A 17,043-nucleotide genomic window follows, 5' to 3' on the forward strand; every position below is an offset into this window, starting at 1 on the left:
TCCTATAGTTGAACCTCATCAGGGCTACAGCTGAAAAAATGTATATTTGCAGACTTTCCTTCTTAGATTCAGATAGATAACCTATATTGATATAGCCCATTAGGTACTTCTCTGTCTAACTCACCAATGGGTTTAAAGCACACACAAACTCATACAATACAGTGCTGTTAATAATGTGCAGTGCTTGTCCCGTTAAAGACTCTCATACTGGTCATTTGTCTGCAGCAACTTTGTTACTTTAGATCTATTTGTGTATTTAACCTCTTCATATTTTTCCAATAATAATGTTATCTTCTTTTGAAAAGTCTGTTGCTCTGCTGCCAGTTTACCTAGCCATGTTTATCACTGGTCATATATACAATTGTAGCTAGACTGATAATCCCTGGGTCAACTTATTGAGTTGATAACCACCTTTTTACTGATGTTAGGGTAAGTGAAGCCAGCTAACATACCCTGGGTATGTTTATCTTGCTTCGTAGTACAGCGTCCAGGATAGGCCTGCTTACGTTTTAGATGGAGTGCTATTGAATTCCCAACATTAGTCCAGCATGTTATCTTTGAACACTCAAAATATTCTAACCTAATCTCAGGAAACCCTTTTCTAATTTTTCTCATGTTGGTCTTTGTTTTTGACAACACCTTTGAGCTTACAGTGTACAAGTAACTTTACTTTGGCTTTAACAGCCAACAGGGGGGGCTATTACTTTAGTGACTCGCAGCTTCTTTAATCTGTGAAAGTTGGTTAACTTTTTTGGTGACTTAATTTGGGACTCTTATCTACTATTTCATCATGGGGTCAAATGCACTGAAAAAAGTGCTGAAATGCTAGTTTAGGCCATTGATTTGTATTGGTTTGTTGTGAAATACTCATACATAAAAGGTTAATCCACCTTGCATCCATGGGGGCATCACCACTGTATGTATATATGTATGTGGCAATGAACAACATGTTTGTTTTATTGTAAAAGAAAGGGCTACACAAATTTAAATTTAAACATTTTGTAAACCCAATAGAATCATCTGCAATTGACCTCTACACACCCTCAAGTATAACTAGTTGTCCTACGTCAAATCATCCATTCAGTCATCCATTTACCAATCAATCCACTCCATCTTTTCAAAACACCAGTGCCATATTCAGGTTTAAACACAGGACAGAGTATAGGGCCTGAATAGGAACAAGGAAAAGAAAATTCTCTATTTCTTTTTTTCCTTGTTGCTTTTGCCAGACACAGTTATTTATTTTGGCTCTGTCAAAGTGCATACACAAATGAACTGGCATGTAACTTTAGGGGAAAAAAGTTGTATACTGCATGCTATATGTATGCTGTTAAAACAGAAAATACTTTTTGCTAGTTTTCCATATAAAGTATGCGCTTGTCTCTAATTCCTTAAGAAATGTTTTTTATTGCATCAAAATTACTCAGATAACAGAAACACCAAAGTCCCATTTTTATCATTATCCTTGTCAAACTGAAGTGAAATTAGACATTACCTCTTTCTCTATAGCTAGAGTTAAATAAAACACAGCGACCTGGAAGATTTCACCTTCATTTTGTTACATCTGCAGCCCCCATGCTCATGTACACAGCTCGTCAGTCATTGCATATCATTAACCCACAACCCTGATCTGAGTAAGAACAGCATCTTACCAGCCTCTTTGCCAGTCTGAGTCCACAACTATGGCAAGAACAGCCTCTGGCACAAATGGCGGGAGTCGGACGGAGCGGAGACACTGTCAGAACTTTTCCCAACGGTTTTTCTGAAATTTAAGTGTTGAACACAAAGAAGCAAAAGGTTTGAGAGGTCTGGCTGAAAAGCACGAGAGTGGAGGTCTGTTATATTTTTTGCACCAAAATTATTGTTATGGAATAGTATTGGGTTACACTTCACATAAAGTCCATGTAAGTACTTAAGATTTCTTTTTTATTTTCCCTAATTGTGCCAATATAGTCAATTGGGAATCTGAAGCGCATATGCAAAATATGCAAATTTCAAATGTTTTAATTTAATTGTAATTGTAAAGTAGTGATAAGTGTTTTTTATGTGTGGCTGTGTACTTGCACTTCATGTAAAGTGTGACTAAAACTCATGAGATCAAATACAAAGAGAAACGCATTTGGTCATAGGGTGATCATAACATTTTTGTGTAAAATTTTAAAAATGCCAAAAGTGAAACTTCAAAAAGATCCATATGCGTAAATACAACATGCAATGCTTTTTACTACATCAGTCAAAGGCAGTCTTGATATTAAGAATGAGAATAGGAGACTGCTTTACTTTTTAGTCTAAACATGTTCTTTGTCTGGCTGTCTCAGCACATCTCATCTAACTTCCTTACTGTCTAAACCTCATTTTTGGTAGTCTAAGTACATGTTCTGGATTGGCTAATTCAGCAGTCTGATTTCAATTTGCTGATCTTACAGAAAGAACTACTTCAATATGAAATAATATGACAACCATTAACTGAAATAATCCAAAAATATTTGACTGCATCCTGGATTTTTTAATATGGCTTCCTTTTTCATATTTATGGTGATGATTTATGCTCTCTGTGTCTTATAAGTATGTGTAATATGAAAAAGTAGAGATTTAGATAATGCATGTTACAGTGAATGTTTTTATGCATTAATGACTTGTCTACTGACTTACAAGTTAACGCAGACCTGATAAGTACTGACAGATCACGAGATCCTGAGAAATGGTTAGGACATTCGGGCAACACTGATGGGCAAAATTCCTAATAGCCTAGATATTTATTGACTCTTTGAAGGTTTTTCAGCCTAATTTGACTAAAATAAATATAGCTTAATGGCTTTTTGTTTAGCCTCGTCAGATCATTGTTTGGCATTCTTTTTTCATTTTAAAATGTACAAAGATGTTTTTATAAAATATTGGCAGATGCAACAGAACAAAGTCTATCCTAATACACTCTCACTCATCTCTGACAATAAAAGCCTTGTTATCAGAAACAAGGTTTTGATTCCTCAAAGGAATACTGCCTATGAGCATTGCCCATTAAACTGTGTTTAAGTTGTGCCAGTGTCATTAGAACGTCTGCATTTTGAGACAGAAACACAGTCAGTGTCTTAGGGTTTAGCAAATATGAGCATTTAAATGTGTTTTCTTTATAATGTGAAGCATTAAGTTCATCACAGCAGGACTGTTAATGTAAATTACGCATAAGAAATGATTGCAAAACAAATGCATTTAGATCTATTGGGAAAAACAAAAGCACTGATGTAAACTGAGCATACCTGTGTTTCTCTCTCTTATCACCTGTAAATGATTGAATTAAGGATTGCATAAACTAAGACAATATATCCTGTAAACAATTTTCAATAATTCTTAGTCTGTTATGGTAGGTATCTATATATATATATGTATATATGACAAGATGATTTACTGTTGAGCATTACTGTGTTCCTACCCTGCATCTTTTCTGCCTAACCAGTGTTGCTTGTTCCTTACAGGGATTCAGTTTCGTCTCCCTACTTCCTGCAGCGTGGATCGTGCTCAGCCACCTCCAGGTACCAGTCCGTCTCCATACTCTTCTTTCCCTCCATACTAGCACTTATTTTTGCAGACATGCATTTCAGTCGCAGCCATAAATCCATGGGCAAAGCAAAGGGGTGATGTCATTTTTGCTAAAAAAAAAAAAAAAAAAAGGAAAATCAGAAGAATATAAACAGATGAGGACCAGGTATCTGAAACAGGCTCAGAAACACAGCAGTACATCTTGATTTTTCAAAAAAGTACATTAAATTATAAAAATAAGCATGAATAAAAGGGTGGAACAATGTGAGACACGGTCAACTGTCAACATCCACAGAAGGTTTAAAATATGAATGAAAAAAAAAAAGGTGGCAAAACAGCTGCTACAATGTATTACATTCAGACACTCTCACAGATGCTAATCTGAAAGTGCTGCTGAGCCTGCATCTGCTAAACTTGCCTGTTTTATCAGACCAGACATGGTTAGAGTTGCCATACCCTCTTAATCACGACAGGGGCGCCTCCAGAATTTTTTCATAGGGGTGGCCATATGGGGGCCACTAAAAATATTGGGGTAGCACCGGACGCAGCAGTAGGGGTGACGACGGGAAATCATCAGGGACATAATACGAATGACAAAAATTGTATACGTAGGAATAAAGTACAAGTTCATGTTGAAACTCTTTGTAGGGTGTCTTCCTCTCTTGTGCTCACATTTATTAAAATCATTACCAACACAGGACAGTCTTGCCACAGGGGGCACTGGGAGGGGGGCAGCAAATTTTGGGGGTGGCTAGTTTATTTTTAATGTTAAAGTAACACATTAGAGCCATGAAACTTTAAACTGGCTGCGCTTCATTTGTGATGTTAGTAAGATAGAGCTGGGACAAACATATTTCCCAGCCCAGAATCAATGCGGCACAAAAAAGGGCTCAAAATATAATATTAATTTTTTTTTTTTAAATGATTAGAACATGGTAGCCTAAGATGATTTTAAATCAAAACCTTAACATAACCTGCTTTCGACCAGGTTGTGTGTTCAGCATAAATTTACCACACAGTGATTTAGCCAGGTAAAAATAGAGATACTTTCAGGACACAGGAAAATCTGATTATCGCCAACCCATTAATCTCACTTTGTAGTATTGCACTCTGGTCTGCAACCCTGTAAATGTCATGATAGTAGCAGAGGTTTCAGAGGTTGGGGATTGATTCACTTTTCAGACCTACATTTCATGAGTGCTAACAATGAAAAATAACCCCAGTCAGCCTTGAAGTAAATGAATAAATAATCAGTCCCTATCTATGATTTTTAACATTCCAAAAACTGTTGGCATGGACCATGATCTAAAACAAATATTTCAATTATATTGTATTAAATAACCTAACAAACGCATTCCAAATTTTGTATTAAAAGTATACCTAAATGTAATATTTTCTTCAGGCCTGAAATTGTTTTAATTATCAATAATCAGGTGTGTAGTGTTGTATAGGTTATACGTATGATCACTACTTTGAATCTAGAATTCAAATATCTCGGTCCTTTCTGCTTCATTTGCAACTTATATAATTAAATGCACGTCAAAGCTGTTGTAAATTAATTTCCTGATTGACCAATCAATTAATTAGGGGAACAGTTTTTGTAGCACTGCACCTCAAGCAATCTGAGGAGCTATGTCATGCACACCGTTAATTCTCCAGTGCAGATGAAGAATTTAGAAAAGGCAATAGAAACTAACTATAGAGATTGTGGTGATGATACGTAGGCTACAGTGGTTTGTTTGTGGTTAAATGCAGAGACAAATCTTTGCTGTTGATGTGTCAAAATGCCTGTCCTGAATGGAAAAGCTACCTGGGTCCTCACTGATTATTTGTAATACTATGAATGTTGTACATTTAAGCAGAGGAGCAACACAATTTTATGGCATGGCACTCAGGTCTATTTAGTCTTGGCTGCACCTACAGCGTGTGGGTTTATTTGCTGAAGTGCCCAGTGCAGCAGTGCTGAGCCAAACAATCAAATTCAAACACAGCCAGGCACAACTGACTAAACAAAAGACATGATACTTCCCTGGACTATATTAGCCAAAATTTTAACAAAAGCTGAGTATTTAGAAGAGAAACCCACTGTCACTGCCCCTAGGTAAGGGATTTATTGTGTTCAAGGACTCCTACTGGTTCTCAGTATTACTGCGTAGGACAGAGGATAAGGTGCTGTGAAGTTGAGAAAAAGTAATACTCTGACTTCCTGTAGTACAGAAAAAAAAATGTGACAAGACTTGTGAATGCACAGCCACACTGATTATCGAGGCTTCTTTGTCAGTGCCAGCATCAGATCCCCCCCCTCCTCCTCCTTAGAGCTCGAGGTTGTTCCTTCCAGCCTGTTGATGAGTCACACCAAATTCATAACTGCTCTGGAAAAGTCACAGCATAATTTTACAGTTTCCTCCATGGTTCCAACCCAAACTGCTGTGTTACAGTGAACAAGTGAATTAAACAAAGAACTTTGGTATATGTTACTGAAGGAGTTGAGACTGTTCTAACTCTGTTGGATAGTATGCTTGTGTAAGAAAAGATAAGACTTCTGCAGAGGTGTTTTATATTCAGCGCAGTCACATTTTGTCACAGTACACAATGACTCCCCACTTTAACCAGAGATTAGATCCAGAAACTCTACTGCAGTTACCTAACTTGTCAAATCACAGCACTATTATAAATGTCATTTCTTGTGGCAGTGTCTGCACAAGGAGGGTTCCTGTTCTCACAGATTAAGAGTAGGAAGAAGTATCTAGACCCAGTATTACGTTAAATGGCATTTGTGCCATATAAAATCAGCTAACTGCAAAACAAAAAGGATCTGTAGGTTTATGCTTTTGTGTGCTTGTGATTGGAAGGACTTTGATTAACCTCTTCAGGATCTGAAATTCCTTGATTGATGTGACGAAACTGTTAACAACAGCATAAAACACAGATGTATTCACTGCAAGGGGATGAGCCTGGTGTCAAAGTATATGTATAAAAAGTAGAATTTGCTTCTTCTTTTTTTAAGAATCCGCATATCCTGCAGGGTGATATGGTCCTTGGGAGTTTACCCAAAATGCACTTTTTGTAGTTGTCACAGTGAAATGATAAGAAAACAGATAAAACATCCAGAATGCCAATGCTTGTTACTGTTACTCCATGTCACAGACATTGAATTGGTGTGAATTCTGGTGTTGAAATGACAAACTGCATAATAATAATGGTCAAATCTGATTAAAGAAAATATTGCCCTGATCAAAAATATTTTGCCTTTAGATGGATGTCAAATTGACTTGATTGCAGTTCATGTAGACACTAACTGCAAACTGTAAATTAATGTAGGCATCTCCTGCACTTGTGATGTTAAGAAATGCTAAATTAAAATTACAAAATTAGTACTTTAAGGTAGCATTTTATAGTATTCAGGTAAAAATTTTCCGGGCTTCATTAAATATACTAAATTAATTGGTCGTTATCAGCTCATTCTAAGGGGCCAGGTGGGCGGGACTGTTTGACTGTTAATAGAGTGACTTCACTTGTAAATGTATTCTTATTCTGAATTCAAATTGTCAGTTCAGTTCAGTACACACAGTCCTGTGAAATTAGAGATTTTACAGGGTCTATGAAGTCTTATGAAAAACTACATCCACCCTTACTCTGTCCATAGTAATTAAGAGGGTAAGTAGCAGTCAGGTGCTGCTATTTGAATGCATTTGATTATTGATCATCAACAGGTGTGACCAGTTGTAATTTTTGGCAGTTTGCTGGTGTGAAACATTGTGCTGTGTGTTTAGGCAAAGCCACAATCTGGGTAGAGCTCAGAAAAACACAATGCTACATCACCAACTCTACAGGAAGTAGAGTTGGAGATGTTCATGACAGCAGAATTAGAAAAAGACTGAACATGTATGGCTTGTTTGGAAGGGTTGCCAGAAGAAAACCCTGTCTCTCTAAAAAGAACATGGCAGCGTGGATCTGGACAATCCACAGGACTTCTGGGGCAATGTCCTTTGGACAGATGTTTTGTCATAATATGCCACATTTGGCAAAAACACAGGATATGAGCACACAAACCTCATACCAACTGTCATGTATGGTGGTGGAGGAGTAATGATTTAGGCTTGTTTTGCCTTGGCACCTTGCAGTCATTGAGTTGACCATAAACTCCTCTGTATGCTGTATGTAAGTATCCTCGAGGCAAATATGAGGCCATCTGTTTGACAGCTAAAGCTGGCTGAAAATGACTCATACTACAGGACAATTACTCCAAGCACCGCAGCGACTCTGAATGGTTTAAAAGGAAAACAATCAAGGTGTTGCAATGACCAGGTCAAAATTCAGACCTCAACCTGATAGAAATGCTGAGCATAAAGAGAGCTGAGCATAATCAAATGCACACAAACCTCAATGAATTGAAGCAACACTGTTAAGAAAAGTGGGCCGAAAGTCCTCCACAACATTGTGAGAGACTGATGAAGTCATACAGAAAATTATTATTTCAAGTAATTGATGTTGAAGATGACTGTAAAAGTTATTGAATCATGGGATGTACTTCGTTTTTCACAGAACTGCTAGATTCCCGTGAAAACCTTTTTTTCACATGACTGCAGGTGAAAAGAAATAAGCACTTGTCAATGGGTTTTACAGGGCTATAGTCTTATGCTTCACAGGTGAATGCCTCTCACAGATATTGCAACTGAAAAACAACTCCTATAATGATATTACTAAAACAAGGAAATTCATAAAAAATACATACAGGACATGTCACAGACACACGTAAAATTTCATTCATAAAATTTCCAGACTAATAGATGGAAAACATGGAAAGTACAGTACAGTCTACATCGGGGACATCTGGTGTCCATTAGGTGTTACTGCAATATGTTGTGATTCCCCCTCCCCACACTGAAGTAGGACAATACTCTCAGAAGCCTATTAAGTGGTGACAGTGTAAGTAGAGTCAGCAAATTAAATGTCTTCACTAAACAACATTAACCTAAGCAAATTATTCGATAATTTTGTCCAGTGCATAACTGTAAATGTGAGGGCAACAAATCTGTTTCCAAATGTCAGTTCATCCAGTCAATCATGATGTACATGAATGAACTGCAGCACAGCTGTGTAGTGCTGACTCAACTTAGAGGCTAATTTCTTTTTCATTACACTGTTGTAGGTGTGCAGTCATTACATCTGCAGGAAATTATATGATTGCTCAGTTATTTGGTTATTCAATAACAACACAGTGGTCATTCCTACTCTTACAAGAATGTTGGAGACTCGAGGAAGACCACCATTGGGCAACATTAACAGCTTTGATACCTTTAAATTTACTTTTGCATTTAGAAACTGTAACACAAACAAAAATGCAGATTTATTCTAACAACTTCCTCAATGTATTAGCATTTTTTTGTATTTAGTAGGCCTGTAATAGGGTTGGGAAAATGAACATTATTCAACACATACAGCAGTATTGCTTCCTCTTGTGCTAGGTTATTGATGCAAATATTTTCTGTTATACACAGGCAGACTCTCTCTTACAAGACCGTGCGCTTTCTTTTTAATGTAAAGTCTTCCAAAATGAATACCGTTAAACTGAAATTAAGTTGCAATACAGCAGAAGAAACAGAAGGAAACATGGTGTGAGGAACAAACCAGAGAGCTAATTGTGTTGTGAGTTAGCTGCTGATTCTTTACCCTAGTCTGTACACAACAGCTGTAACAAATAAAAGAAGGTAGTTATGGTAGCTGACCTCAACTAGCAATGCAGTTAATTTAATTTGAACTCCAAAAGGAGTGACTAAACCATACTTCACCAAACGCCAGTAGGTTATAGGATCTTTGCTGCACGTCTGCCTTTACTTGACAGGTTTTAGCTTACTAACCAAAAGCAGGTGCAATAGATTTATATGACAAAATAAATGTCAGACACTTACATGATTTTTGCAGTATGTTTATAATTCCAGCACAACATCCAACATTTTCCCTTTTTCCCTCGTCGCCATAATTTTCCTTGTTCCTTTCACTGCTCATATCAAGGCTGCTAGTTTGTTTGCTGGCTCTTAGCTGTGGCTAGCTTTAGCTTTACCCACTTTGCCTTTGTTAGCCTCTTTAAAATGTCCATGTTCACAGGGGTTAGATAGGTCTGCTGTTATGAATCTTTTCATGGTGGATCCCTCCACCAGGAGCTGATAGTTGAGAGGTGAAGACGAGGTGATTGTTAGATTACATTTAAATGCAATGTTATATTTTTTCATTATACAATCAAACTGATCTCAAGATTCAGTCTTAAGTCAGTTTGTTTCATCGGAAATGTCTACTTTGCAGTACGAGTGGCCCATTTTTGCTAAATAGTTGGCCCAGTTGACTTAAACACTGCTCACATGAAAAAATGTGGAAGAGCGTCCCAAGTGATTTACCAAAAAGTTACCTGTAGTAGGCCTGTATATATAAATATATACATTTAGGTTGATGTTCAAGAAATAAAATGGGATTTGCTTCACATATCTTTGAAAATATCGTGAGTAAATCAGAATTAAACATTTGACTTGGTATAGTTGGTAATAATAGATATTATAGATGACATTATTGAAGACTGTTGTTCTATTTAAGTTCATAGTCTTACTATTGAAGGCTACTGTGTAAACGATCTGTACTTTATATTTATTTAACTTCCTTCTAATGTAGTGTTATGTTCAGTTGTTGGATTAAAAACAAAATCTTCAAAAATAAAAAGCAAATGAGCATCTTTAATATTTTATTTCAAAATCTAATTAACGAATTGACTCGAAAATGTTACATTGGTGAGATAATTGTGCCAGTAAACAAATACAGACAGTAGAGTAGAGACATTCAGACATTTGTGTCATTCAGCTTGTTTCTGGTACCAAGCAATCTGTGACATTTTCAGCTTCTTTCAGTAAGTCAAACAAATCCAGGATGCAAAAATAGAAAGCTTTGAGTTGCATGCTGTCTGAGTCACTGTGCTCTTTATATTTTGGTACTCACCTGCTGTGTCTTACAGAACTCCAGTTGGAAGGAAGTCAAATCTGTGACTAGGTTCGCTTGAACAGGTTTCAGTGTGGCTTTTTATTACTTATTGCATGTAATTACCTGCAATCAAAAGTTGATTGTGTGTTTTTGCTATGTTAGAAACTGTCTGCACCTTTCTATGTCAGTGTAGAGTCAACATCTGAAGCTTGCTGTGAAATTCCTGCAGTATGCTACTGAAAACTAGCATATTTTTCTATGTGTGCCTGAGTGGGAGATGTTCAAAGTACATCAAAAGCGCTGCAGAGGTGAATGACTGATGTTTCAAATGGGGCACAATGGCTTTTTCTCGATATAGCTTATAATTATTCAAGCTGTGACTCTCAGTCTTAATCTGGTCGGTGGTTCATTTATGGCTTTGTTTGGTGGTAAAGAAACACCAGTTTCGAGTGCCCATTAAACTCAAGCTTAATTTATGGAGCAACCTTTGGATTTGGCTTAATTAACTAGGGTTTTACAGATAGATGCCATTATAAAATTAAGGAACATGATTACTCTCTGGTATGTATATACAGTAGCAATATATAAAAAAAGGAAGCTTTCACTAATAGATCCAGTCAGGCTAAAGTAGGTAGCTGTAGGGAGTTTCATAGCATTTCTACTTGAATTGTATTACTAAAACAAAAACCAGAGCATCAGATTAATAAAATGTAAAATGTATATATGCAAACAAATCCTACATTTACCATGGAGATCATACTTGAAAGAGGATATTATATATATTTAACTAAATTGAACTATGCTTTTTCTACCAAGACTATTTTCCTACAAATTGAATGGCGTCAAAATTTCTATGCTGAACAACTAAATGTTAGGTGTTTTAATATGCCTTTGCAAAGCAAGTGAAATTGGTATGTTTCCAATTCTGCTGTGAGGTCCATCTGGATGGATTACCATCAAATTCTCATTTGCACTTGAAAGACCAAAAATCTTCCCATAATCCTTCATTGCACTTTCCAATAAACACGGACATATTACAAAGCTGCTGATGCTTTCTACCTTAATGACATTTCCCTCCCTTTAAGTGCCCTAATACCTAATCTCTCATCAAGCTATGAAGCTTCTCTATCACACACTCGTCAGCTTTGGCCACATTTATCATTCTCATGTTATTTTTTGTTTTTATCCTCTACCCTTGTCTTGCCTTGTCCTCGTCCTCTCATCTTGCTTGTGCTATCCAGCGGTATCATATCCTCCCAGTTACAAGAAGACTCCACCTCCTGTGCCCCCGCGCACCACCACCAAGCCTCTTATCTCTGTAACAGCCCAGAGCAGTACAGAGTCCACCCAAGATGCCTACCATGAGGGCAGGCATCCACGGGGTGGTCTGTGGACCACAGACAGTCTCGGCCGTCCCATCTACAGCTCCATGGACAGCCTGGACAGCACCAAGGCGGTTACCATGGCCATGGAGTCAGCAGCAAGCAAGAGGCATGCGTCGTTAGGCAGCCACACCTCGGTCCAGACATGCGACAAAGCAGTGCTGGTGTCCAAGGCTGAGGAGTACCTCAAAACCCCACGTTCCTCTATTGGGATACAGGTAACAACATAACCGTGGGCCACTCACTGCCTCTTTCGCCTCTATTGCTAAACCCCACCTCCCTCCACTCCCTTGATTACACCAAGTGCCAGGAAGGTCCCATTTGTCTTCTTTTGTTGTGTCCTGGCGGAAAGGCTACTTCTCATTTTGATAAACAGATTGCCAATGTGAATCAGACATTCAGTATAATCTCTACTCTTTGCTCTTAATCATATAAACTTGGGTCATGCATCAGAGAATGAAAATTACGATGGCATTTTGGCTTCTATGATTTTTGTCAAAATGTATAAAAAAGTGATGTTTTTAAATACGCAAAAAGTGATTTATTATTTAATAATATTTCACCACAGAAAATGATCGCCCTTGTCTCCGGGCACAAAGACATTAAAATGCTGAACTGACAAACTACAAGTGTCTGCACTAGTTCAATGTGTCATTTTTTTTCATTGTGACTAATACCCAAATGTACCACTGTGCATGGCTATGGAGCCTTGTTGACCTTTACATATATCAAGACTACCGAGGGCTTATTAAAAGAACCCAGCAGCAAGGATAAATTGGTGATTTATGTTTTTCACCTCTTGAACACACCTTCTGAGGTAGCTCCCATCATGTTACTGCTTAAACAAGGAGGTCTGCTGTGAGATAAAGAAGCTCTCTGTTTTATGTACTCTCTGGCTTAGCTAGCCCTGAAGGCACGTGTCCACAGTCCACTCCATTGCAAGAGTTCCTTTGTGGACTGTATTTATTTTTGACCTGTGGGCATTTCCACGTATTTTCTATGAAAATGTGTCTACCAGGACTCTAATGTAAACTAGATGATTTTCTATTGCATAGTTTGTTGCTCAAGAAGTGCTAAACTCCTGGATAAAATTGAACTTTTTCTGGGACCTGTGGGAATTTCTAGGGATAAGTTCTACTTATGGCACTTTTATGGCATTTATGACTCAATTACAGTTCTGGCAAACGTTGTGTGGGTCAGGTATGGCAAGAAAGTCATGGCATGGTGTTGCCGTGGGTTATGGCAGGTGTTTTGTAGGCCAGAGATATACCAAATCCCACAGCACATCTGGCACATCTGAATCATCTGAATCAGCCGATCTATCAGTGATAATGTAAACTGATAATGTAAAGCTACTCTTACACGTAAGTTGGGTTTATTATACTTGGCAGTATGTAACAAACATCTCAATGTCAAACTTCTTTTAGGTGCTAAAAATGTGCATCTGTACTTTGGCGTGTCTGTAAATTTCAGTGTTCTCTTGTTGCATTTATCAGGTGGAAACTGTGACAGACTCTGAGACTGACACTAAAGGCCTTCCTCAGTTCCATTCTATAGGGATCCAGGTGGAGGATAAAAAACGGTATGTAGCAGAGATGAAGGAAAGTGTCAGAGTGCATTTTTTTTAATCTCAGTTAGAGTCTTTACATTTCATTGCTGTTCCTGGTAGGCATGGGAGGTTCAAGCGCTCCAACAGTGTGACCACTGCAGTGCAAGCAGACATGGAGTTGGAGGGATTTCCCTCCATGGAGGATAAAGGTTTGCAGTTCGGTGGTGCCTTCGGCCGCCACTCTGAGCCCAGCACGCCAACACAGTATGGAGCGATCCGTACGGTGCGCACGCAGGGCCTTTTCAGTTACAGGGAGGACTACCGGCCTTCCAGTGGGCCACCCAGCCCGCAGCCTGAACCCTGGCTGGTTGAACCCAGCCTGGAGAGCACCGACACAGGCCGAGTATCCCCCCTCCGCAGGGACGGCAGCTGGTTTATGCAGCTCCTTCACAACGAGACCAAGCGGTTGGAAGCATGGTGCAAAGAGATGGAGGCGGAGGCAGAGGAGCATGACCTGTCAGAGGAGAGTGAGTGTACTGATGGAAAGGACACTTTTGTCAAATCCAGGGCTTTTGTTGCGTGATTTCAATGCTTTCATGACATTTACTCTTTGAATGTTTCTTTTTGCAGACTTTATAGCAGTATAGCCAAGCCGAACATTCTCAGTAATAGCTGTCATTGAAAATGAGAATACTGAATCGTGACAGGCATTTTGTGAGCAGATTGGATTCTTGTGAATGACCGAAAGATATTGCTCACCATGTTGGCTTTTGCCAAGCTGTCTGTAATAAAGCACTCTCTCTTTCTCCCTCTCTCTGTGCTTGTGTACGTGTCCAGTCCTAGGAAAAATCCGAAGTGCAGTTGGGAGTGCTCAGTTATTAATGTCTCAAAAGTTTCAGCAGTTTTACTGGCTATGCCAGCAGAATCTGGTGAGTACTGCATGTCTTTCAGACAAAATCCCTGTTTCAACATGCTGTACAAAAACACGCAAAAGGTCAGGGGTAAACTTGTTGATTGGCTCCTTTTTCTCAGCGCTTTGAGAAGGCGCTTGGCCTGACGCTGCACTTGTGTGCTTTCCAGAAATAGACCACAGAGATCGATAGCGAAGCAGTCTCTCTGCAGCTATTGACCCCGCAGTAAACGAAAGGGGAATTCCAATAGGAAGCAGCACCTGTGTTGAGGCTATCCATTAATGCACAGAGACAGCAGTTTGAATGGGAACTCAGAGTTTTAGTAATGGACTGCCACGCTGTCTCACTGTTTAGCCATCATGTCACGTCTGCTGGAAACTCATACCTTTTCTAATGCAGACTTTACAGAGTCAGCATATATCAAAAGATTGCAGAATCATAAGTGGGGATGTTTCTGCAGATACACAAAGAGGCAGCCTGAAACTTAATCACCTCTTTATAAAACGTAGATAATTAAAACAAAAATGTAAATGAAATGCAGAACCTTGTGGAGGTGGCTGAAATCACCTCTCTCACTGCCTTCTGCTGGGTTTTTTTTTTTTTGTCTCTTAACTCACTGTGTTGCTCTTCTTTAGATGATTTTGGGCCACTCTCTCTCCCTCTCTCCCCTCAGATAATAGGATGATGAATTAAGTCTAACATTGGTAGTGACAAGCTTTAGATTGCCCTGAGCTTTCAGACGTGTCTGAATGAGAGAATGGATCTGTTTCGCCTGCTGGATGGAGGAAGAACTGCATTTTGTATCTATAAAAAGCTCTGAATTTGCTTTTGAAGTTTGGCTTGACAGACCTTTTCTTGATGTCAGTGCACGCTCATTCTCTGTGTGGTGTCTGAAGTAATGAGGCTCTATCTGCCTAATTTTGTGAGCTGTGATTTGCAAGCAACATCCAAATGAGTATATATGTAGAAATACAGCAGCAGTGTGTACCAGGTTTCTCTTTAACATGAAGTTTAATCTCCTTAGATAATAATTACATTACAGTGGTGTCCAAACACAGAAACTAAATCTTTCTGGAAAAACACTCAGGCAGGCATGTCTGCAAAATCAATGCTGTGACAGAAAGAAAAAGATCAAAATTTTGTAAATATGTATCTCTTTACTTCCGTGTCTTCAGCATTCTGCACATATGCGACTTGTTTATCACAGTAATCGCTTAAGCAAATAATGGAGACAAAACAATTCTCAGAAACTGCCAGCTGAGGTCATGAGCCAATGTTGGTGCTATACTGCCACACAGTGGTCAAAGTGGTGATGTTCAAGTGTAGCTTTGAGCAACAGCAAGTCCCAGAAACAAGCTGGACTTTTGAACATTGGATTTGATTGCACATCTTTATAAGCCCCTCTGTCTCTTTAGGACCCCAGTGCCATGCCCAGACCCACATCTCAGGACCTGGCTGGATTCTGGGACCTTTTGCAGCTTTCCATCGATGACGTCACTGCCAAGTTTGATGAGCTGCAGCAGATCAAGAGCAACCAGTGGCAGCTGGTGGAGAGCCCAGAGAAGAAGGTTAAACCATTTGCTCTTTTCCTATGCTTCCACACACCCATAATAACAAGTCTTAATGGGCTCCAGATGAACTCACTCAGCTTTAGAGGAAACTACACCAACAGCATTTCTGTTCCATTTTTAGACCCTGGACCAGCAGGAGGTTACAAAGCATAACAAAGGAGGCGGCACCAGTTAGATTAGAAAGCTAGTGGCATCCTCTAAAAGTGACTTACATTTTCATATTATCACTGAGTATCTGGTTCAGGGTGTTAAAGTGAAATTGAATGGCTCTTAAGCTTTTAGTAATTTCATCCAAGTTGGTTGTGAAAAATTTATCAGCTCCTAATGTTAATGGGGAAAAAACACTCGGTGTGAGTTTCCTTAATGTCAGACTAAATCACAGGCAGTAAGATCATGCAGTTTTCACACAGCATTTAAACACACAAATTACTTTGACTTTTTATCACAGCATCTGCACTGGATAGCTACTGGCTTTTTCACGAACACGATAGATCAAAGCCACTTTTATTTTGAAAGCTCTAACATCGTCGGACAAACATAAAGCAAAAGTTTTCCACCAATAGGCGCACAAAGCACAGGAGCAAATATGCAAAACCAAATCCAAGGCACGAATAATGATCGTGGTGACATAAAAAGCATTTTAGTCATTAAACCATCCAGTTAAAGCACTTTCACCACACCATAAGTGAAAGCACACTTACAGGAGTGGCGCTCATAGATGAGAGAGCCGCATTTGGAAGTACATTTAAATGGTAATGTGTTTTTAGAGATCGACAGCATCCTTAAGGGCACTTGGATAATTATCTTCATGCTTGCAAGGAGTTGTTTACCTCCAGCAGTTAATAGACACATTGCAATCCCTGTGACGCCGAACCCTAGCGGTGACACAGATGCTCTGCCTTTTCACCTTCGAGGCAGGCTCCATTTAAACCAACACCGGCTTCCCAAACCGTCGCGAAAAGTTCACCCTGCAATCAGACTGTGTATCAGTGCGATTAAATGTTCACAGGTGAAGATTTTCGATGACACAATCAGTATGGGTTTCCAGATTTTGTGTATTTGTGCAGCTTTTGGACCGCAAGAGGCAGATTTTTGCATTTTTAAGCATTCGGCAGCAGTGAGTAATT

The 17,043-nt window shown here is 38.9% G+C and overlaps 1 protein-coding gene across 1 annotated transcript in view; it reads left to right on the plus strand.

Annotated features, from left to right (window-relative positions):
• LOC116312770 (disks large-associated protein 2-like) overlaps positions 1-17,043 on the plus strand; it is a 42,079-nt gene that overhangs the window by 22,208 nt on the left and 2,828 nt on the right. Inside the window, 7 exon segments of the mRNA XM_039598630.1 lie at positions 11,745-12,117; positions 12,399-12,426; positions 13,382-13,467; positions 13,555-13,961; positions 14,272-14,363; positions 15,761-15,913; positions 16,053-16,055. Of these exon segments, the coding sequence (XP_039454564.1) occupies positions 11,745-12,117; positions 12,399-12,426; positions 13,382-13,467; positions 13,555-13,961; positions 14,272-14,363; positions 15,761-15,913; positions 16,053-16,055 (1,142 nt within the window).

The sequence above is a fragment of the Oreochromis aureus genome, linkage group 15 (assembly GCF_013358895.1).
Source record: "Oreochromis aureus strain Israel breed Guangdong linkage group 15, ZZ_aureus, whole genome shotgun sequence".
Taxonomy (NCBI): domain Eukaryota; kingdom Metazoa; phylum Chordata; class Actinopteri; order Cichliformes; family Cichlidae; genus Oreochromis; species Oreochromis aureus.